At 40.0% G+C, this 21,867-nt stretch overlaps 1 protein-coding gene across 2 annotated transcripts; it reads right to left on the bottom strand.

Annotated features, from left to right (window-relative positions):
- Positions 1 to 269: 269 nt before the first annotated feature.
- Positions 270 to 21,109, bottom strand: LOC126649434 (cytochrome b-245 heavy chain). Of its 2 annotated transcripts, none has more exons than XM_050333578.1 (13): positions 20,901 to 21,107; positions 18,117 to 18,212; positions 16,605 to 16,715; positions 14,047 to 14,131; positions 12,669 to 12,814; positions 12,083 to 12,273; positions 9,019 to 9,148; positions 8,041 to 8,133; positions 6,461 to 6,714; positions 6,021 to 6,183; positions 5,066 to 5,212; positions 3,766 to 3,890; positions 270 to 3,063 (listed from the first exon to the last, which is right to left on the bottom strand). In XM_050333578.1, the coding sequence occupies exons 1-13, from the start codon at positions 20,943 to 20,945 to the stop codon at positions 2,937 to 2,939; spliced, it is 1,713 nt and encodes a 570-aa protein (XP_050189535.1). In that variant the 5' UTR covers positions 20,946 to 21,107; the 3' UTR covers positions 270 to 2,936. The 2 variants fall into 2 exon arrangements, with proteins under 2 accessions (XP_050189535.1, XP_050189534.1); XM_050333577.1 differs by lacking the exon at positions 270 to 3,063 and adding an exon at positions 3,176 to 3,661 and having other exon boundaries at positions 20,901 to 21,109.
- Positions 21,110 to 21,867: the final 758 nt, after the last annotated feature.

The following is a 21,867-nucleotide window of genomic DNA, read 5'->3' as shown; positions in this document are numbered from 1 at the left end:
GTTCAACAACGTGTGTCACACAGACTGCACTTCTGTCTGCAATGACTGTGTTTTACCTCTTTTAGAGTCATCCCTGCTGATGAGGCAGAGCTAGGACTGAAGGTTACTGTGAAAGGACAGCCTTGCTGGGAGAGCTCCTTGTATTGTTTAGATTCCACTGGAAGTGGGGGTGATACTGGAGGGCTCCCAGAGACCCTGGTGGGTGTGGGCAGTGGCAGAGCTCTGCCAGAGCAAACACAACAGCTCATTTACTTTGTCACCCAACAAATCAGGAGCTTTATAAAGATGGAAGGAAGAGTTTTGTGGTGGCAATTGACCCTCATCAATGATACGTGGAACTCCCTCAAGTCCTGCCTTCAACCATTCAGTGCTACCCTACTCGCTCTGCTTCACCTCGAGATCTACAGAACCAACCCTGAGACAGCTCTGCCTTTCAGAAAACACTGATGGTGCTGCTGCAGCAGGGTCATGGTGCCAGATGGCCTTCCCAAAACTGCCTGAGAACCATTTGCAGTTTCTCAAACAAAGGTGAGAGACCACCCTTTGTTTCCAGGGCAGGCCTTTTGGAGTAAGCAACTTCACAGAAAAAGAATCAGTTTATTGAGAAAGTGATCCCTTTCCCTGCCACCCAGAGAGAAAATCCACGAACACACAGAAGAAGGAAGTTTTCAGCAAGACCCCCAATGGAAATCTGGTCAGATTGCAAGCTGTGGCATTTGGCCACAAAGGAGGACTGTCCTTTAGGCTCGCCTGTAGCCCACTGCCCTGAAGACAAGCTAGTTTGGCTCTTATATTTGTATTTTAGTGCTCTCTATTTCACTCATGTATCCTAGACATAAACATATTCAGACCATGACTGATAATGCATAGCTTGCTATTTTAGCATGAATATAACAAACTTTTGAAAGAAACTGAGAAGCTCTCACTTGCTTATTCTTTTATATGTTTTAAGAAGATGGTGATTTATTAATAAACATGTAATTACTTTTTCTGAGTTCCAGGTGACAAACAAGCCCTGGTACAAGTGTGCAGCAGGTTAGGGACTGTCATTGCAAATGACTGAGTCAGAAAAGATCCCTTTTAAGGACAAACATGGAAACTTTTAGAAAATTAATGAGTGACTTAAAATACACCCCTCCGAGACTCTTCATACGATAAATATACTGTCTCCATTAGAACCCTTGTGATTCCTCTTTGCCCACTTTCTAAGAGTATAAAAGCTTGATCACATTTTCATTAAAATCAAAGGCAAAAGTTTCAGTACTCTCTGCATAGGATGAGATACTTATTATATTTCAGTAGCAATGTTTTTTATTCCACAGAAGAAGTTTCTTTGGTTCTTTGTTCTACTATTCTTTAATAGGTGTGTTTCAGACAGAATTATCTGGATTTGAATATGGCCTTTCTGAGAGAAAGAAGTGTAAAATTACCCACCAAGAGTTGATCTTTGCCAACATTTGTCAAAAACTGATATTAATAAATAGGAACTGGTAGGTTGTCTTTCTGAAGTAGCTTTGAGACCTTCAATAACATTTAAAAATGCTCTAAATGGAGAACACATCCTGTCTGGCAAGATGAGGTGTAAAATATGCCACATGCGACCAGATGGCTGCACAAACTTGTCTGAAATTGCATAAGGAGACCACCACTTTCTTCTGTGGCTGTAAGAACCTGTCAGCAAGGTCTTGTGCTGTGTAGGAACTATCACAGGACTTGGCTGTGGAGTTTAAAAGTCACTAATCAGGCAACTGGGATGAACAGAAGACTGATAGTATACTTAACTGTGGCTTTTTCAAGGCTTTTTTGTGCTTGCTTTTTCAATAATTTTTCTATGCTTCTGGTTTTACTGCCTTTTTTTTCCCCTCTGCTATATTTTCCCTACTGCTATTAAAAGTTTCAGTTCTCTTTTTGTTGTTGTTTTTAAGAACCTGCTACCTGTAGTGTACACAGAGAAGTACTGTGCTCTGCATGGGAGTCTTATTTCATAGCTGTGAATAAAGTGGTCACTCCTTTCTCAAGCCTTTTTCACCATCAAAGGGGAACAGCTGAGCAACAGGGCCAAAAGCACTGTGTGCTTTTAAGACTGCTTCAGAAAATACCCATTAAATCATTAAACAACAAGCTTGTTCAGCCTCGAAAATCAGCAATGGCAGTCTTGAAAACACAAAACCTCTTCTTGTTTGGATCCCTGCACCATGAACCTGAAGAAGTTGAAACTGAGAGTGCTCAAAGCAGCAAAGTGATGGCTCATATGCCAGGTGTGGGCCTGGGGTTGAATCTCTCCTCGTCATACCCCTGCAGCTGGGGTGGTCCTCAGGAGCCCAGGTGGTTCCTTTCCAGCTCTCTACTTCCCTAAAGAGGAGAAGCTGCTTTTCAGCTGCCTGCATGCTCTGTTGGACGGCACGTTTATGGGTTATGTTGGAAGCCTGGAAGACACTGGTGTGCAAAAGAGTTTTCCTCTTGCACGGGACTAACTTTCCCAGTCACCCTTCCCCAACTCCCTTTTTTTCAGGGACTGGCTGCAGCCAGGATAAGCTGTCTCCTAGTAGCATTATGCTAGAATGCTTTATTGTTCAATAGCATTAAGCTTTATCAGTGTGAATTGGCTCCCAAATGGGTATGTCAGCCTGGACTGTTGAGCAGTCCTGATGAATAATAGGAGGATAAAGGCAGTTAATTGAGGGGAAATCCCCTCACACAGACAAAGAAAATAGATTTCTACTAAATAGCCAGCACGTGGAGGGCAGTGCAAACTTCCCTAAGCTAAAACCTGACTCTTTTACTTTACCACAGCACCAAAATAATTCCCAAGAAGCAAAGGGATTTGTGTTAGTGTAGCTGACATTAGAAGTGGGGCTGCCCCTCTCAGACTCCAAACAGAGAAACACATCCAGTCTTTAGACTTTGTATTGAATGACTCCCACATGCTTAGGGAGTTAGAAATTTTCTTTGTTAAAAATGAAGTGTACTCCTCGTGGGTCAGCTTCTGAGTTGCTGATGCTCTGCTTGCTGAGTGTGTCAGCTAGGCCCTCAGGTCCACAGAGAAAAACACCTATTCTGGAGCTGTTGAGAAAATGAAAATATGGTCAGAAACTAGGTATGGATGCTCTTCCTGTAGATAATTTTTATGTTCTTTTTTTTATGTCTATTTTTTTCCTCAGTTACAGGAACTAAAGTAGAACTGGATGTCTCCTTCTTAAAATTTATAACCCCTTAAAACTTACTGCTGCTTTTAAAATAAAGGTGGGCTAAATCTTAACTCAGTAGAAGTCAGTGAAAACAGGTTTACAACCTCATTGGATTAAGGAAATAGAGTTGCAAAGATCTTATGGCACAAATCTTGAGAGAAGCTGCCTGGTTTTTTCCTACTAATTTTAGCTGCTTAATTAAAGGTCATCCATATTCAGGTTTCGGTTTTGGAAGTAGAAAGTTTTTTTGGAGGTATTTAGGCATCACCTATCATTCCTATCTACTTCAGCTGACATGATGGGGTATGTTTTTTTCCTAAATCTTCTGCTAGTAATTATACACTCCAAGAAGTACCTGACCGAAAAAGGATGACTTTTTTTTTTTTTTTTTTAAATTGTAGGTCAAAATGCTTTGGTCAAGATCGTAGTTCATGTTCATTGCTGAAAAGAGAATAGAAGATACCTGGAGATTGCTAGAAAAAAAAAAAAAAAAAAGCTCCTCAGACTTTATCAGCCAAAGGAACATGGCATTTAGATAGAGGAAGTCCTTAGATATTATAAGTTTGCACAGGTTTACCCAGGATGCCGCTCAGCAATAGTTTTGAACTCATTTTCCCAGTTAGGTCTTCCATACAAGGTCTTCTGTTTAAGGCCTGTAATCACATCTTTTTCTTCTTCATGATGCACCACGAAGTGAGTGGCCTGTGGGAAATGAAACACAAAGGACAGTGTAAAGGCAGAGGCAGATATGGCAGCATAATGTCCTGTTAAAAAACTAAGAATGTCAATATTGACTGCGTTATTTCCCAACAAAGAATATGGAATTTATAGTGTTTTGAAAGGAAAGCCAACAGTAATAAAGTCCTGACTATCAGTATCTACCCATTACTTTTCAAATATGGGACGATTTCAAGAGTTAAAGTTATGCAGCATTGATCACAGCAATCAGTTACGTTTCTTTTGCAATGAACTGTTTTGGTCTAAGAACTCTAAAGTAAGGCTGTAAATTAAAACAAAACTTTCCCTTCAGGTACATTAACACAACTCCCTTGACTCTCATGAAATCCTGTCAGTTTGCTCTCTGGAAGGTTTGATCCATATGCATAACTTTCACCTAGACCAGTTCAGTTAAACCAGGAAAAGATGTGGTTAAGGGCTTAAGTTCTGGCCTTGTAGAGTTCTGCAGAGCTTTTATGTGAGGAAAAAAGAAAGAGTTACAGGTAACTTTCTCCCCGAGCAAAAATTGTGGGACTTTTCTTTTTCCCTTCCTGTTTTTTAACACTGCAAGTGTGATAACATCTTACCTTGCTTCTCCACTTCCCTCTCTGTCTAGCTGAGCTACAGCACTGTAGGCACATGGTGAATTTTGCAGCAGTGAGATGTAACTAAATAAAAACCTCACTAAAAGTAAGAGTGAGCACTTGATTCATCACACGTTCTCAAGTGGCTGCTCCTTTGTACCCTCACAGCAATCTACAGATGTGGGACCAGACAAGGAACCCATGGGAGTCCTGAAACAAATATGCTGCTATTGTTCATGCTTTGTGCGTTAGCTTCTCTGGTCCAAAATGCTCTTAATTATGTGCTTTAGGCAGCATTAGCTGTTTTAGAGATACTTCCATGGTCAGCTGAGGTTGTTGCTATGAGGAAGGCCTGATTCCCACAGTGCACGGCCAGAGTAAACCAGATAGGATGTCAGAGTGCACATTAGTTGCTGATCTCATGTAACTCCTGATGGATAATACCTGTCTGCATTCAAAAGCTCTGAGAGACAGATGGACGCCCAGGATAAAAGTCCACTTGAACATTTATCAAAACAGACTTGCTAACATTAACCCCAGTGCACGTGGAAGTGATATTTTCCACCGTGTGGTTACCTGAGTTTCATCCCAGCCTGTAAGGTAGATATTGTAGCTGAGAAAATCTGCATTATTCCTCTCCTGCATTTGGGCCTCCAGAGATTGCAAGAGATCAGCAAACCATTCAAAGGCATGAGTGTCCCTGCAAAGCCAGTAAAAATAAATCTGGAAGAGACAAGAGTGAGCTGTCAGGGGATATAGGCACTTATGGTTTCTGGGTTTATGTCTGCTGACAGAGTGAGGATTGTGGAGTTCTTGTAGAAACTGTCCTGACCACTTCAGTAGATGGGTAGGATGCTGTTGAAGCTATTCAGGAGTTTTAATGCTGGCAGGGTTGTAAAGCTGAATGACTTATTGAAAGAACAAGGAAATATCTTTCTATTTCTCTTCCACATTTTTAGTTCACAATGTTTCCCTACTTACATCCTTGTAAAACAGTTTGTTAGGACATAAAGAAATGACTTAGAGGTGAACTCTCTTTCTGTCTGCTGGCAGGCAAGATAAAGCAGATAACAAAACCAGTTCTGTTCTCTGAATAGGACCACAACTGCAAAATATGACCCCACACCTCTGCACAGGGAGTTTCCAGGTGCAGGAGGGGAGAGGAAGATGGTAACTTTGCTCTTCCACTGATGAAAAGTTGTTCTCTTTGTGCTTGGGGAAGGAATGCAATATTTGCCCAGGCTGCATTAGTACCTCAGACTTTGTGTTCCTCAAGCAGATTGAACACCATCTGCAGTGCAAGTGGAAATCCCCAGGACCACAGTCGGTGTGTGCATTTGCTCGTGGGCTATTTCTCCTTTCATTATGCTTTTGCTTTTGATCTCTCCTACTAACCTTGTGAGGCAACTGGACTCTTTCTTCTTTTAGTACTCACGTATATCTGGAGCCAGATAAGCTTTGCTGTACCTGTTTTGATTTGGGCTCTTGGCTCTTGAACAATTACATGGGCTCTGGGGATGAGGACATGTACCTTCTTGAGTTTTAGGTTGGTTGCATCGTGGCAGTATTTGTACCACACAGACTTGAGCACAGATGCAAAGGGGGTGACCCCTATTCCAGCTCCCACAAGCATAACAGTTTCATAACTGAACACGTCCTCACTCGCTGTTCCAAAGGGGCCATCCACAGCTATCCTGAAATGGAAAGTATGCTCAGTAAATCAATAGTGAATATTTATTAACACCATTTAAAATAACAGCAAAAGGGTATTTGTCTGCTACAATGCATATTGGGACTGAACACTCATCAGCAAAAGGAGAGGTGGAACTGATAGAAGAAACTGTAAAGAGCCACCTAAAGCTGTGATGAAAGTAGTCAAGGTTTTATCGCTGGTGTCACCAAACTGGTTGAGCAAAATTTAAACTGTCACAGGTGTTTGTTAACTTTACCACAGAGATTCTTTGTACATACTTGGGCAGCTTCCATGCCTCCTGGAATTCTTGTTTATCACACCCACAGGCATTGAACAAGCCCTCTGTCCAGTCTCCCACAATACGGACGTGAATGCTGAAGTAATCCTCTTCTGGAGCAGAGGTTAATGTAAATGGATGCCATTCCAGTTTAGACACAGCTGGACATTTGACAAAAATGTATTGTCCAACCTCCATCTTGAAGCCTTTTTTCATCATCTGGAGCTCAATTGTCTTGAAGGGATGAATGACCACCTGTGGTGAGAAGGACAAGGGAGAAAAATAGGAAAAGACAATGTCTGTGTTCACTGTTCACTGATCACTGGATGTATCAACATCTTCCATCCCTGTCATCATCCTCTGCTGTGAGAGCAAGGGAAGCAGGTGAAACTGTCTTCCCAGCAGAACTGAGAGTGAGGAACAGCACCTGACAGCCAGATGAAAGCCTGGAGAAAATGTCAATTTTTTTGTTTTAAATAGTTTTTCACACCATGCTTGGAGTCCCTCCAAAAGGGACAGGCCAGACCGGCACATCTTGTAACACATCACCAGATCTATGTGTGCACGTTGTTAATTCCAGATGCACCTTACACAGTGACACAGAGCATGTTTTTAATGGAACTGACTGTAAATAAATAAAGGGGAAAAACATAGAGCTATCCTCCTACAGATAGGGAATTGGATAGGTAGTACCACTGGAAATTGACATATAGTTGGGTGGAACCTTGGCTGTTTTTTTAGAATAAATGGAAGCAATATTCTAGAAGCAAGGCTAGTAGTTGCTAGTAATTCTGCCACTGTGATTTTTTAGTTCTAAAGTTGTCTGACCAAAGTTATTTTCATTTTTCAAAAGAGATTTGCAAGAGGGAGAATCAGGCCTCTCTATCTGCTAATGTAAGTATTAATAGCAGTGCTTACGACTATGGAAGACATTTTGTGCTAACAGGTCACTAAACAGACACCATAGACATATGGTGTAGAAATGGCTCACAGATATTTTGGTAAAATTACCAAAAGCACACTAGTATATATAGGCACCTTCCAATGTGTCAGCATTGTTCCAGAGCATTTGAACAGGGTGTGTCCTCAGGATGCAGCCCAGTGTCATGTAAGGAAGTTACACTGGTAAAGGCCAGGGCACTTTTTACATGTTTGAACTTAGAGCCTTGCAAATTTGACTGTCAGGCTTACAGAACCTGTGCTAGTATTTCTGCAACACATCCTGGGAGTGGAAGCTCAGCATTAGATTTGAGGGTATAAAATAATCAAACTTTAACTGTCATTTTCAGAAGTCATTGGTTCTGTATCTTAAATTACTCTTAAGTCTGTTGAATTTCTGCATTGTAGAATTTTTCACCCGACACAAAGAAAATTCTCTTTGCTAAGATTCAGTCCTATGCCTTAGCTAAACTTCCTTCTCTTGGTCCCTTTTAGAGAATGTTAGAGGTTTGCATCATGACAGCAGTCACAACATGCCTTTCACTGATAACTTTGTTGTGTAGGAGCCTCTGGCTTTGCTGCAGCATTTGGAAAAAAAACAGTACTGTTTTGCCTGGTATTAGGTGTAGCATCAGCACATACCTTTGTGATAACAACCTTCTGCTGTGACCTCCAGAACCGCACCAACCTCTCACACAGGTACAGAAACATGGGACCTACTACCCATTTCCATGTCTGTAAGCAGAAGACAATAAGTCAGGTGATGAAAATCATAGGATCATAGAAAGGTTTGTGTTGGAAGGGATCTTAAAGATCATCTAGTTCTAACCCGCCTCCTGTGGACAGGGACACCCTCCACTCGACTATATGGCAACTTGGGTTAAATCAAATCCTGGAGGTGCTACAAGCAGAGAGGAAGTTCAAGTAATCTAGGTTTCTTTTAGTCAGAGTTGGGAACCCTTAAGATAAATGACTCCTTCAAAATTCTGGACAGAGTTACATCTGGCTTTTTAGTTTCTACCAGAGTTACACCAAGATGTTTTCCTACAAGCAATTTTGTCCCTGTCTAAAAAATAAGGTAACAAAGTGAAATGTGGAGTAAAACTCTAAATGTATTATTGACTCATGTCTGTATTACTGCAGTAAAATATGTGGTTTCTGTTAACAGATCAGTCTGATATGTGAAAGAAAACCCAGCTTGGTTAGTCAATAAAAGCTGAGGTTTCAATGTCACTTTTCCAGAGGCATTAATTTTCTGTTAATGATCCATTAATAATCTGAAACTATCTGTTATGCAGTTTCTAGGAAACCCCAGAAGCCATTTTTCACTTTTTGGATAAACAGTTCTCAGATACCATTTGCTCATTTGCTTTGCCTGTTAATTGTGCTCATTTTAGCGTACACTGAAAGTGGAGTTGTCTATCTGTCTGTCTGTCTGTAGTCCACTTCTGCTTATCATCCATTGTGTTGAAATCTATTGCTTCATGTAAGGAAAGCTGCCACTGAAGAGCACTGAGGGTTACATGGCTGTTTTTCTATGCAGGTGCATATATTATTTAAGAAAAAAAGTAAACTGTAAACATTTTCAATCAGATCTACACTCAAGCCAACTTTTCTTACCATAGGAGGATTCCCTGAAAACTGGGGGATTGGGCAAGCCCCTTTCTTCCCCCAGTGAGTGAAGTTCTTGTAGCAAATCTCTGGATTATGTTCAGCCAGACTCTCAGCTGTCTGCCCCCGTACAATACGCCTGGAAAAAAAGTAAAGATCATTAAGGCAACGAAATTAAAATGAAGGTATCTGTCCCTTACTGTTATTCTATTTATGTACTACTCTATTTATACTGAGTTGTGGACTTCTACACTGCCACAGCTTTGATACAGCTTTACTGCTCTAATCAAACCCACAGAATTGCTAGTAAAGAAGTAAAAATGGGGAGGAAAGATCTTGGGAGAAAATACTGATTTCAAGATTAGGTAAAGAACCCAGAGTGCCATTTCCAGGATGTGGTCATAATAGGAGAGCTTTTTTTCTTTTCTGAGTTATCCTACCTTTTTTTTTTTTCAAATAAACAATAATAAAAAAAAAATACAAAAACCCCAAACAAACAAACAAGCAACAACAACAACAACAAACCACCAAAAAATCTGAAACCTGGAGTTGACAAGCAATCAGTTTTCTGCTGACCAGTACAAAGATTATGTCTATTATCTTACAAATTTGGAGAGCCCTTTCCAACATATGTTCTTACTCTGACCTTTCCTCTCCCTCTAAAGCTGTGGAGCAGCCATTCAGATGGTGTGAGTGAACACAGATGTTTCTGACACAAAGCAACTATGCCAGCTATACCAGCTCACATCAGCTGATTTTTGGCCCTTATATTCTTGCCTGGTTAGGAGTTTTTTCTGTTGTTGCTGTTTGTTTTATTATAGAGAATTCTGACTGATCCAGCTGTATTTCCAGCAGCAGAACTATTGCTGAGAGACAGTTTCAGTTTTGAGGGGAAAAAGTGTATTCTGATCTTGTTCACTATTTCCTGCCCCTCTCTTGAGTTCTGCCAACCTCAGGGGCACGTGAGAGTCCCAAAAATGATGGCAATTAGTAGATAAAAATTAGTAGATAAGAATCATAATAGAGAAATTCATATTAGATCTGATGATTTTGCCTAGAAACACTCTGATTCTGATCAGGTTGTTTGGTTTTATGGCTATGTATTTCTGTCGATATCTTCTTTCCTTGACTTCCCTTTCTGCTTTTCTAGCTCAGTGTCCATGAACTAGACTGCATTTCTGATATTTCAAAAAAACCCCATGGTATCTAAGTCATATGCATGGCTATCTTTGGGTGACAGATTTATCAGAGGATTATTAGAAAGCCTGTGTACATTCTTGAAAGTTAAGATATTGCACTGCTCATAAATATTATTAATGAACCTCTTCCTCGTTAAAGATTTGATTAATATCCTGCCTGAAAAATAAAGGGAAGCAGTGACACTGTCCCAGGAACATCACGAGTTGCAGTTTGCAGTTGCAATTTACTTCCCCACTAATGACAACGGGTTCAGCTGAGCCGCCCTCTGGGATGAGTTACGGGAACAGGAGGAGCCCATTTCCCCCTTTGTTCACCCCATTGCTTAAGGGAAAGGGGGCTTGAGAGTTTCTGTGCCTTGCCCTAAGCTCTGTTCAAGGTTTGAAAATGCCAGTACCCTGTACAAGAGAAACAAAAACTTATTTTCCCTTACAACTCAGTGTAGATGCTCTTCTGGTACTGTAATTCAGCTTTCAGCAGTATAGCCTTAAAATGACTTCTTTTTTTTGGCTGAAAGTCTTTCTTTAGCTTCCAAAGCAGAGTGAACTACTCCTCTGTACTCTCCTCTTTTTACATTTATTGTGATGAGAAATTTGGGACATTTGTCTGTGACACATAGCTCATGCACAAAAAAACATTAGTGCTACAATAGCGATGTAACAGCTTGTGTCAGACGAGAATCTGTCCCTTTGAGTCTATTAATAGTATTTGGTTTGGTTTTCTGTGTGTATATATATATATCTATGTATAAATACATACATGTGACAGTCTTCTGTTTCCTGAGGTAAACTGACATCTATGCCTCTTTATGACAGCATTCTGTAGTAACTACTGGCAAGTTTGGACATTGTGTCAGTAACTCTACAATATTTGCTGCAGAGAACATGAATCATTTGTTCTTTTCCTTCAGTAGGTTTTGCACAAACATTCTTCTTGTTTTGAAAATTGGAATGGACAAATAGTTGGGGGTGATCCCCATCTGCCTTCTATTTTTGTTCTTCCTGTTTTACTCTCATTTCTGTCTTTTTTAATGGCATTACTGGCCGGAAAGAAGTGGTTTTGAATAGTCAATTTTCGCTGGGCATTTTTCAAGCATGCTTTCTAATGGATCTAGAATTTCCTTTAAAAAGGACAATGTAGTGTAATTATGAACTACAAAATGTGGCATGGATACTTGAGTCTTTCTTTTTTCTTTATTCATCATAATTGGTTTTGTAAAATGGAACTAAAGTTCATTTTTTCTAAGGGATAAAATGTGTAGTATTAAAACTGTTTCATTAGGGTTTTCAGTTATTTCAAAAGAAAATATGGAATGAGGTAACAATGGAAAAAAGAGTTTGGCATTTGGATGTTAGAAAAACTTAGAGTTGCCCTGTATCTGAGCTGCAGCAGCTAAAAATCAATTCTTAAATGCTGCTGATATTAAAAGTTCATCCAATCTGGAACATAAATCCATATCTATGATTACTATAGCTTTCATTTACCCAACAAAATTCTAAACTCTATAAAATTTTTATACTAAGATCCCCTTATGTGCATGTGTGTGAAGCAATTTCTTTTAGGAGAGAAAAATAAATTAACAATTAGAAACAGGAACCTTGGAAAAGAGCTTTACAATTAAGATGTCAGAAGAAGCTGAGCGTCAGTGAGCTGTTTGCCAAAATCTCATAAAACCTCTTGTGTGTGTGGACAGCTTGCTGCACCCATCAGCGAGAGCCTCTTGGCCCTCAGAGCCTGTATTGGCCCACCACTTTGACTGGCACATCAAAAATAACCTGTTGCTCAGTGACTGAGATCCTATTCTCATGGGTGTAGAGGGCTTTAAATTAAAACACTGTAGTTATCACGTATTTTGTGACTAAGCACAAATACTCACCCAGCACCGTGGATGACGAGGCCAATAAAGAAGATGACAAAGAGATGGTGGGTGTACCAAAATACTTCAAAATACGACCTCCGGATGGTCTTGGTGGATGATGTGATGATCAGAATGAGGGCCAGCGTGATGATAACGCCAGTGAGACCAGCCAAGTACGTGAAAGCCACATATAGGCCCCCCACAGGATTCTGTGAAATAAATATTGAGCTAAAGAAGGGCACCAAAGCAGAGCCAGTTGAACCATCACTCACCAAGCCCTGTACCTTGTTACAAGTCTGAAGTCCACCCTCTGAGAATTTGTTTGCCAGTAAAGCCAAAATCCCACTCCAGTCAGAAGACTGCTTTGCAGGGTATTTGGTTTTGCATCATGATTTTAAACTACTTTGAAATCCTAAGGTGAAAAAGTTCAAGGTGCCACCAAATTTTAGCAACGCTGTTCCCGACAAATAGAGAGAATTAATTATACAAGGTTTTGCTGCAAGATGGCCCAAACCTGGATTTTGCACACCAGAAATAGGCACTCTGTTCTTATATGATCATCAAAATAAATGCAATAAGGATTTCACAGCCTGATTTCACTTACCCCAATAGTTTGTCTAAAAAAGTTGACATAGGTTTCTTGAGGTTTGTCACCAAGGCTGGAAAGCACAGCTGCCAGAGTTTCTTTCTCTTCAACACGGGCATGCACACTCCACTCTACGTTGAATAAGTGTGCAATGGTGTGAATTGCTGGGAGGGACAGGAAATAATCAGCATTAAGCACAAGTACTCAGTGGTTTGGGGTTACCTTTGAAACATTGTCACATTTGTCAACTGCAGCTTAAGAGCTTTGCCGTTCCCACCCTCTTCATCACAATTTCAGGTCACTGATGTGTGTTACTATTAAAGCTTTACCACCTGAAGTTTACCAAATTTGCATGGGTAAGAAGTAAAGGGAAGTTTCCAGCACGCCTTTGTTTAACACAGGTATTCAACAATGCAAGTAGTAGTACCTTAATACATGGGAAACTGAAGCATGGGATGGCTTAAATTATTTGTCAGGATCATCCTCATCTATGGTTTATGTGGAAGTGCCAAGAAGTGAATCTGGATTTCTTTGGGGGTCACATTTGTTAGTGCTGCTTTGTTGTTTTGTATCACTAATAATAATAATATTCATATTCTTGCTGGGCTGAATGTATCAAAAATCCTAAAACAACTGAGGTGTTTCACACTAATTCTACTACAGCTTTCAAAATTTGTCTCCTCTTGTATAAGAAGATACTTATTCACCTTCAAAACAGATACAGATCAAACATGCCCAAACAATCCTCCTCTGCTGCAGACCTCCTTTGTGGCCTGATGTTACCTGTGTCACCCTGATACTTTCCTATGAAGTGCTGGTCAGATTTCAGCCGCAGCTCAGGAAGGGAACCTGCTCAGCTCAAGTAATGTGCTGATACAGGGACTGGTCTAGGATGTGTGATTTGTAAGGTACTTGCATTGAGAAATGATGAATTTGATGAAAAAAAAAAAAAAAGGTGGAAACCCCTTAGTTTAGGAAATGAGAGATAAAATATAATAAAACCATTTTCATGGCCAGTCCACATTTTTTATACCTCTTTTTTTTTTTTTTTTTTAAATAATTTTTATTATTTGTTTCAGAAATGCCAGCTAAAAAATTAATCTGAACAAGAATTCAAACCAGGATACCTGGTTCTCAGGGCATTGCTAAATACCCCTTATTAAAATCTCATAAATCATGTTGATGGTTCAAAATAAAACTATTCTTTCTTGTTTATCTTTTGCTCTCTGCCAGTTGACAAATATTTGGAAACTGCTTTAAGCTTTGGCACATGCTGAGTCCTTTAGGTTAGTGAAATCGGGTTTCTTCCCATACCCTTAAGAACTTGAATCCCACTTAGATTCTGAGCAAAAAAATGCACAAGAAAACTACAAACAAAGAAAGTTAGAGTACCAACCAGTATGAAGGGCGATCATCCATGCCACCATTTTGTGAAAGGTGAGGTTCCTGTCCAGCTGTCGTCTGATACGGGTAGAGCAGCACTTCGGGTATGAAGAAAAAAAGCATATTGGAAGACTGTTTGTGTGGTCTATGCACACTTTTTAAATGCAGGGACAAAAACAGTGACCCTGAGCACAACAATTGGTGGCTTTGCTAGGAAAAATCTAGAACTCCTAGATGTAGTAAAAAATATTTTAGCCCATACTTCAGAAAATGGGAGTAACAGGTTATGTTTCAACCTGTCTCACTGAAACTAAGTTTTTGATAATGAGAAAAAACTTAGCATCCAGTAGGACAAAAGTATGTGTCTTATCTATGTTAAATTACAGGTTATAAACAGAAGGAAGGATCACAGTCTACCATGGCAGATTCTCAAGTTGCCACTCAGCATCAGGATCCCACAGATGTGGTTCACACTGTAGAAATGGACTGTAAAGCTTGGGTCTAACTGTCTCAGACAGCTCCCATCCCAAATATGCTAATCACTTATGGTGATAATACAAAGGGATTCCTTCCCCAAAACACTGGGTGTACTTGCAGGAATTCACTTACAACTTGTTGTTGGAGTTACCCAAAAAGGGACAGAAAAAAATCTCTGCTGATACAAACCAAAGAATTTGGTTCTTAAGAAAAACACAATGGTATTTTCATGAGGGATGATGATGGGTTCCTAACAGGCTCCATCTGAATTGTGCTGCAGTCACTGGGAGTCTTCCTAGAACTTTAAGTTCCTGTAAAGCTGGCATTTGCTGTCTCCACACAGCAGAAGGCATGATTATCATGTGCTGTAGCTTTGTATTGGGTTTGCTGGCTGGCCAAGGGAAGTAAACACATTGTAAACTTACACAAACATTTCTACACAAGGAGCAAACACCCTGGGGCTGTTGCAATGATTTATGTAGACTGTAATATCAGCCAGGAGAAATTTCTCTGTACCTTGAGACACAACTAAAAAGATTGTAGAATAAAATGTAGCAGGAAGTCCCAGCTGGAGTACAATTCTCAGTGCTTGGAATCAGGTTTTAGCCTTTCAGTAATCTGTCAGTATCTTGAGATCTTTCACTGCTTTGACCTTGGGAGATCTCTGCCCAACCCCCTTTCAGATCAACCTCTGTGGAATCTCAAGAAGGTCTTGACCTCGTCATTTTCCTGTTGCATTTGTCCATTAGCAACCATATTTCTTACAAAATTTATGTTCATTATTGACTTCTGAAGCCTGAGGAGTCAGCTCTGAATTTTGGCAGATACTAGGTGATCTGTCTCGGGTTGGAGGGAGAACAGTTTCGACCCTACAGTTTTACTTACTATTATTTTTCCTTTTACATACATGGAAGTTATGGTTGTCTGCTTTTGTAGCAGCACAGAATCTGAAGGAGTACAGGAAAAGATGAAAACCCAATGTGTGTGGCTCCAAGTTTATATTTCTAAGTGTTGTACCTTAGAAAGTGTTGTACCCGGCCTTACTCCTGAACGTAATTTAGGAGCTTAATGTGGCAGTCACATCTCATTTATTCAACCACACTCATTTTCAGGATATATGTACTAGATGGAGGAACAGCCTGGATTGTCTCTGATTATTTTCTTATTACTTCATATCCTGCTCTCTTCCCTTATGAAGGACTCTTGAAACACTGCATCTATTTTACCACTTCCTCTCCTGCTCTGCTTTTTCAGCCCCCACAGGCTGTCTCATTGGCATGAAAGAATTCATACTAGATTTAGAGATGAAAACCAGCTGCTGTGAACTGTTTTTGTTGATCATGTGTTTATTAGAGGGGCCAGAAAGAAAAGAGGAATCATTATATATTTGGAAGGACATTTCATGAGCTTGAGGAGAATATTGCTTTTTCACTGGATTGTGACCTTCACTATCTGCATTATTCTGCTGTAATAGCCTGAAATCTTGTTTTTGGCAGTGTGATACAGTCAGTAGTATCATAGAAAGTCCCTCTAGCTGTCACATAGAATCACCTGTGCTTGTCTTAGTGATGGTTCCTTAGTGCTGAGTATAACAGCTGCACTTGGGAGAAAAAGTCAAAAGGCTGTGAACTGTTTCATCTTGAGATGGAAACACAAACCAGACAAGAAAGAATGTAATTCATGAACCAGCTAAAGAAAAAGTCCCATTCTGGATGTCTGTGAAAGACTACATTTGTCTTAGGCTGATCATGCAAAGATGGCAGACATGGGCTGATATCCCTCTCTAAATGGGTGTAAGCACCAACAGCCACTGCCAGCCAAAAGAGGGACTCTGCATCCACAGGGCAGCACCAGGCTAAGGAGGCATCAAAAAAGGGAGGACTAATTCAAGGCTAAGCCTCTCAAGAGAGCTCTAGATACACCAGTAGATCTCAGTCTTGCTCATAACAAAACTCCAGGCTTAACTGCTTCTTAAAAGAGGACATCCCCAAAGTGTGGTATATTTGGGGAACTTGGACAAAGTTTCTCGGCATATTTGCAAGGCTGTTCAGGTTAATATCTTTCATAAATTTTGAAATGCTTTCTTCATCTTACCGCACTTGATCCTCTGAGGAAGGAGAGCAAGTTTCGACATACTGGCAGCAGAATCAGCATGCAATTGAAATTCAGGCAAGCTGCAGGAGCCCTTGCAAGGGCCAAGGCACGCTGTAATTGGAGAGTTGCTGTTATTAAATGCACTGCCTAAGACATTATACGGGACACAGATAGGCACAAATTTAATTTATTCATTATATCACAACTTCTAGTGAGTGTGAGACCTAGAGAGCATTCACATTTCACAGTAATCATGCTCTGGTCAAGTCAGAGACACATGTGCAGGCAGAACACATTCCTCCAGATAGACACCTTCAGTTTTGAAATAATACGGTATTTGTATAAAAAACTCCCCGTCATGTCTGGCAAACAACAGTCAAACACAGATGCAAATCTAACCATTAGTAGAGTTTTATGTCCCAAGGCTGTAAAGAAAGTCTCACAGCTGTTGCTTCAGTTTGACTGGGGGTTATGGTAGATGGACACCTTATGAGGGACGTGGCGTAAGTTCTCTTTCGTTGCCACATCTTTTAGGAATCTGTTTCCTTAATGTTGGTTTTCACACCCTAAATTATTTCAGATTTTTGAACAAAGACTGTTTGAAATGAGGGAATAATGACCATATTAATCCAAACACAACGAAGGGAAGGAAAAGATAATATTTGCTTTCCTTGCATGGACTGGGACCCTTTCAGGTTTCAGACCACAGCTACTCACTTGGGGCTACACTGAGCCAAACTTATCCAAGTCTCAGGTCTCTGAGACTTCAAAGGCAACTACACCATGATTGCCAAGGACAGGATTTGGAACACAGATCTGAAGCTGTATGCAGAATGGGATTTCATGCTTTGTTGAATTAAACCATGGCTTTGCAAACCTTTGACAAAACCCTGTGCTCTGTGATTTGAAGCTTAGGCTGATTCTTGTGTCTGCGATCAGGGTTTTAAAATATGTGAACAAATTAATTTTCCCTGTCAGTTGGTCATGACCCGTGGTAGCTTTGGAAGCAAGTTTTTAGTAGGACACATAATGCTGCATTAAACAGTTGGATTATATTGAATAGCCCAGGATCCAGGATCATTTCACAACTGAACTGTAATTCAGATGCTTGATGAATATGTGAGTGATGATTGCTTTTCAGAGCTCATATCTTTGTAAACTATTCATGCTCTGAAAAAATATTTGCAAGAGAAAATAACTGCACAATAGTTCAATGGCAATATTTTATTCATCTTTTGCTTAATAAAGAAGCCACAATTAATGTTTACTTTTATTACCAGGAGCATAATAGTTACCAGAAAACATGTTCGGAATGGGATCTCTCTATTTTGTGTACCAGCTTTCTCTTCAGAAGCACTTGACATCTCTCTGCATTCAGTTACCTGTTTGCATGTGACTTTTAACTCCTACATGAACCTGCTGCTCCAGCCACTTGACCCTGCTTCAATCAAGTAAAACCAGGCAAAAATGCTGTGCTCTGTCTATGCCAAGGTAATAATGTCGTGTACTTACGCCGAGGAGTACTCTGGTGTAGAAGAACTTTGGTGGGACATCGTACACAAGGTAGTACCACCAAAAGAGGAAGACATTTAACCCCAGCCACACAAGCTGAAAGAGAATTAAACAGGAAGCTTACAGTTTGTTGTTAGAGATCATCCATCTGAATTTGCACAGTTTAGATAATGGTCGATTAGTTCCCCATGCTTCTGTTTGCACAGAGAGTTGTTCTGCAGGGTATAAATGTTTCAGCAGGGATGATTTTTCTGGTGTAAATGGGCTCTGATGTGTGCACACAGGGCACAGGAGTGGCAATAAACCAAAATACAGCAATGTGTGGCTGAAAATTTTGCACAGCTCAAAGACTTTACACATAATTGTGTAAGGACCACGATATTGCAGGTGTTTAACTAATTTTGTGAGTAGCTGAATCTCCAAACATGATTAAAATTTAGGGATCTTATGGTTGTTCCTCAGGCAGCTCCAAATGGCAGCTCCTCAGGCACATTAACCCATGTATGAGGAAGACTTAGGAGTTATGACAAAGGACAAAGAAGCTTGAAATCTAAACACAGATAGCCTAAATTACACCTAGGGCTGAATTGAAGAGGAGGCTTTGAGGGTCTGAAATCAGCCATCAGGAAATATTAAATATTGGTAGCATGCAGACTACCCAAAACTGGGCTTCTTCATAGCTGTACTGCAGAATTTTCTCACACTTGCTCATCTCATGGTGCAAGTTTTCTCAGGTTTCTTTAGCAAAAGACAAGTTATCAACTCTTAGGTTCATCTGGGCAAAAAGATCATCATGAACCTGGGCATTTGCCCTCCTGGAGCTGGTTGGCTGATTTCATGTCCCATATTGAAACAAATCTGCATCAGTGCACACTCAGTCTAAGTAGGTTTTCTGAGTGATGCATGAAAACAGAGAGAAGGTCTGAGAACTGGGAGAGAACCCAGTTCTCAGACTTTCAGATAGTTCTCTGGTCAGAAGGTGAGGATTCCAGGAACTGTGACATTACAGTCCCTCACCCCTGCTAACCCTAGTTATCCTGACATATTTTACTAATTGTTTTGGCTCAACTGACACTATATATAAAAAAAACAAACCTTGGGATTAGTTCAGATCTTGAAAATGTAAATAAATACTGGGAAATGAAGGGATTTCCAACAGGGCAAGGCAGTATATGGGAAATCCCCAAGTCCTCATTAAAACACCAAGGATTTGGTGCTCAGGATTAATGTGAGGATTAAAAGCTTAGTATACACTCTTGCACACTCTGACTTTAAATAAATATCCTAAGCATTTAAAACAGCAAGATGCTTGGCCTTATCTTGATGGTCTTTTACAGTTCTTCTGGGTGTTAACCCAAATGAAACATGGACCCTTGGCAGCTTGGGTAGAGTTGCAGTCAGACATTTCTTTGACCAGGACCAGTGGAGGCAGCACAGGATGGGATTCAGGCTGACATGTTTCTGCTCTGTTGAGTTACATCGGTAGAAATTGTGTCTGTCCTGTTTCTGTCAAGCACTGGACAACCCTGTACCTGGTCAATGTGCAGCAAAGCTGCAGCAAGCCAAAGCAGAACCCTTCAGTAAGGCTTCCACTGATCTGTCCTTTTAGCTGGTTTTATCAGTGTCTCCATTGGTTTCCTTCCCTATTGGCTGACCTTGTTATAGCTTTGAGGCTTTAAACCCACATTCCTTATTTGAACAAAATAAAGGCCTCTTACTTAATTCTTTTAATATTTCAGTTCTGGTGGAAAAAAAAAAAGAAAAAAAAAAGCCAAAATTGACCTCTTGGCAGTTTCAACTTCCTCAAGTCACTGAAGGTGACAGCAAACACAGTTACACCCTTTCAAAGCACTGAAGTGCCACGGCTAAGGGGTTATGTTCATAAACTAGAGCTCCTCATCTACAGTGTAATATGAAAGTATTGATTCTTCATAGCAGCAGAAATACTCCTTTGAATAAGGATGTTCACATTTCCATCACCACAAATATCTAAGTTCTATGTCTTCTTTTTCTTCCTTTCACCATTTACATCTACTAAGCACACTTGGCAACAACACCTTAACTGCTCTTACATTTTTGTGTTGTATATGTATTTAATATATATATCTGCATATAGGATATATATTTAGGTATACCTGTAGCCCTTCACACTGTGAAGTGAAAAAAACACTGAAATATTAACAGTTTTCTCCAAGGAGGACTGCCCTGGTTACTCTTCAGCACTCTTAAATGCAACTGGGATTTTCAACGATTTTAAATTTTGCTCAGAATTAATTTAACCTACTTTCACAGCCCCTCTATGCAAGCTGTAAACAAATTCAATTAAAATAACTAGTTCTCCTGATGAAGGATTCATGATCCTCTGCTCTCAATTCTTGAATCTGACTCTAATACATATTTTGTACCATCAGGACACTGTGCCTTCAGTTGCACCCACTTTTGTTTACAAAAGTGCAAGAAAAGGTGGTTGATGTAGTTGCTTTCTTTGTTGAAGTGCACAGTCAAGTGAGTTGCAATGTCACTTTTTTCCTTAACTAAAATATTTCTAACAAAGCAAATTAAAGTTAATATTGGATCATTTCTCAGTTAACAATGAAGACTACAGCAACTGAGATACCAGACAGAACTCCTGAAAAAATTATTCCCTTGAAGCATTTCCCTGCACTTGCTGCCCTAGTTTCAGCACGGTCAGGTGCATCGTTCCCTGGCACAGTGAGAACTGCTTAGCACAACTTTCTGTAGAACTTTTTTCTTGTCACAAATCACAATAAAAATTGTACTTACAACGACGAAGATGGACAGTCCTTCATTCTCCACCCAGTTACCCATGATTGCCTGAGATGTGTGTGCACAACAGCCCCACTCTCTCTGGGACAGCCTCTATGTCTTCTCTCATAAGGAAGTGAGAGTAGAAGCTTGCAGCAACTTGTTTCCTTTCTCATTCATTTAGGAAATAAGTTAACCATTGAATCATGCCCACAGTTCTCTTTCAAACATGTTTCTATCATCTTTACATATAATTTTTCATAACACAAATATATATAAACTGTTGAAATAGCCCACTTTTTCTTTCTGATACAAAGGATAAAGTAAATAATACAACTGGTCAAGTTTTCTGCTAAAAAATGTGTTGCCACTTTATAGAACTTTAAACTCTGAGCTGTAATATAGAAAGCACAAAAGAGTTATCTGTGCCCAGACTTGCCATTTTTTAATCACCTCAGGTCTGAGATGCAGTTCATGCTGATCCTTGTTGATAAATAATCACAAGTATTATTTCTCTTCCAGTAATTCAGTGTACACAGAAGCTTCAAAGTGTAATCTAACGCTCTTCTTGTGTAGTACATTCAAGCCTTGCTAATTCTTCTCTGTTCTGGCCAAAACTGAGGACATTAGATGGGCTATTTTTTCATATTTTCCACTCTTACTGAGCCTCCAGCCCAGGAACCAGGTCACTTCATGCTGTGGTTTAACCAGAGCTGGCACCAAAGCACCACACAGCTGCTCATCCACTCCCCTGGTGGGGAGGAAAATCAGAAAAAAAAACAGTAAACCTTGTGGGTTGAGATAAGAACAGTTTAATAATAGAAACACAATAAATAAACAAAATAATAACAACAGCAGTAACAATAATAATAATTATAATGAAAAGGAGAGAGAGAGAAAGGAACAAAACCCAAGAAAAAAAGTGATGCTCAATACAATTGCTCACCACCCTCTAAACGCTGCCCAGCCTGTCTCCCAGCAGGGA

The sequence above is a fragment of the Myiozetetes cayanensis genome, unplaced genomic scaffold (genome assembly GCF_022539395.1).
Source record: "Myiozetetes cayanensis isolate MyiCay16 unplaced genomic scaffold, myiCay2020 scf5-8, whole genome shotgun sequence".
NCBI classification, from domain to species: Eukaryota; Metazoa; Chordata; class Aves; order Passeriformes; family Tyrannidae; genus Myiozetetes; species Myiozetetes cayanensis.
Note: the sequence above shows the minus strand (reverse complement) of the source record. Positions and strands in the feature narration are given on the sequence as shown.

What these genes read in the sequence shown, in the direction of transcription:
- LOC126649434 (XM_050333577.1), bottom strand. Translation starts at nt 20,945, where the DNA reads ATGGGTAACTGGGTGGAGAATGAAGGACTGTCCATCTTCGTCGTT. An exon ending in TTTTTAGACAAACTATTGGG is followed by an intron (nt 12,274 to 12,668) that starts GTAAGTGAAATC and finishes TTTATTTCACAG; the next exon opens with AATCCTGTGGGGGGCCTATA. An exon ending in CTCGTCATCCACGGTGCTGG is followed by an intron (nt 9,149 to 12,082) that starts GTGAGTATTTGT and finishes CTTTTTTTCCAG; the next exon opens with GCGTATTGTACGGGGGCAGA.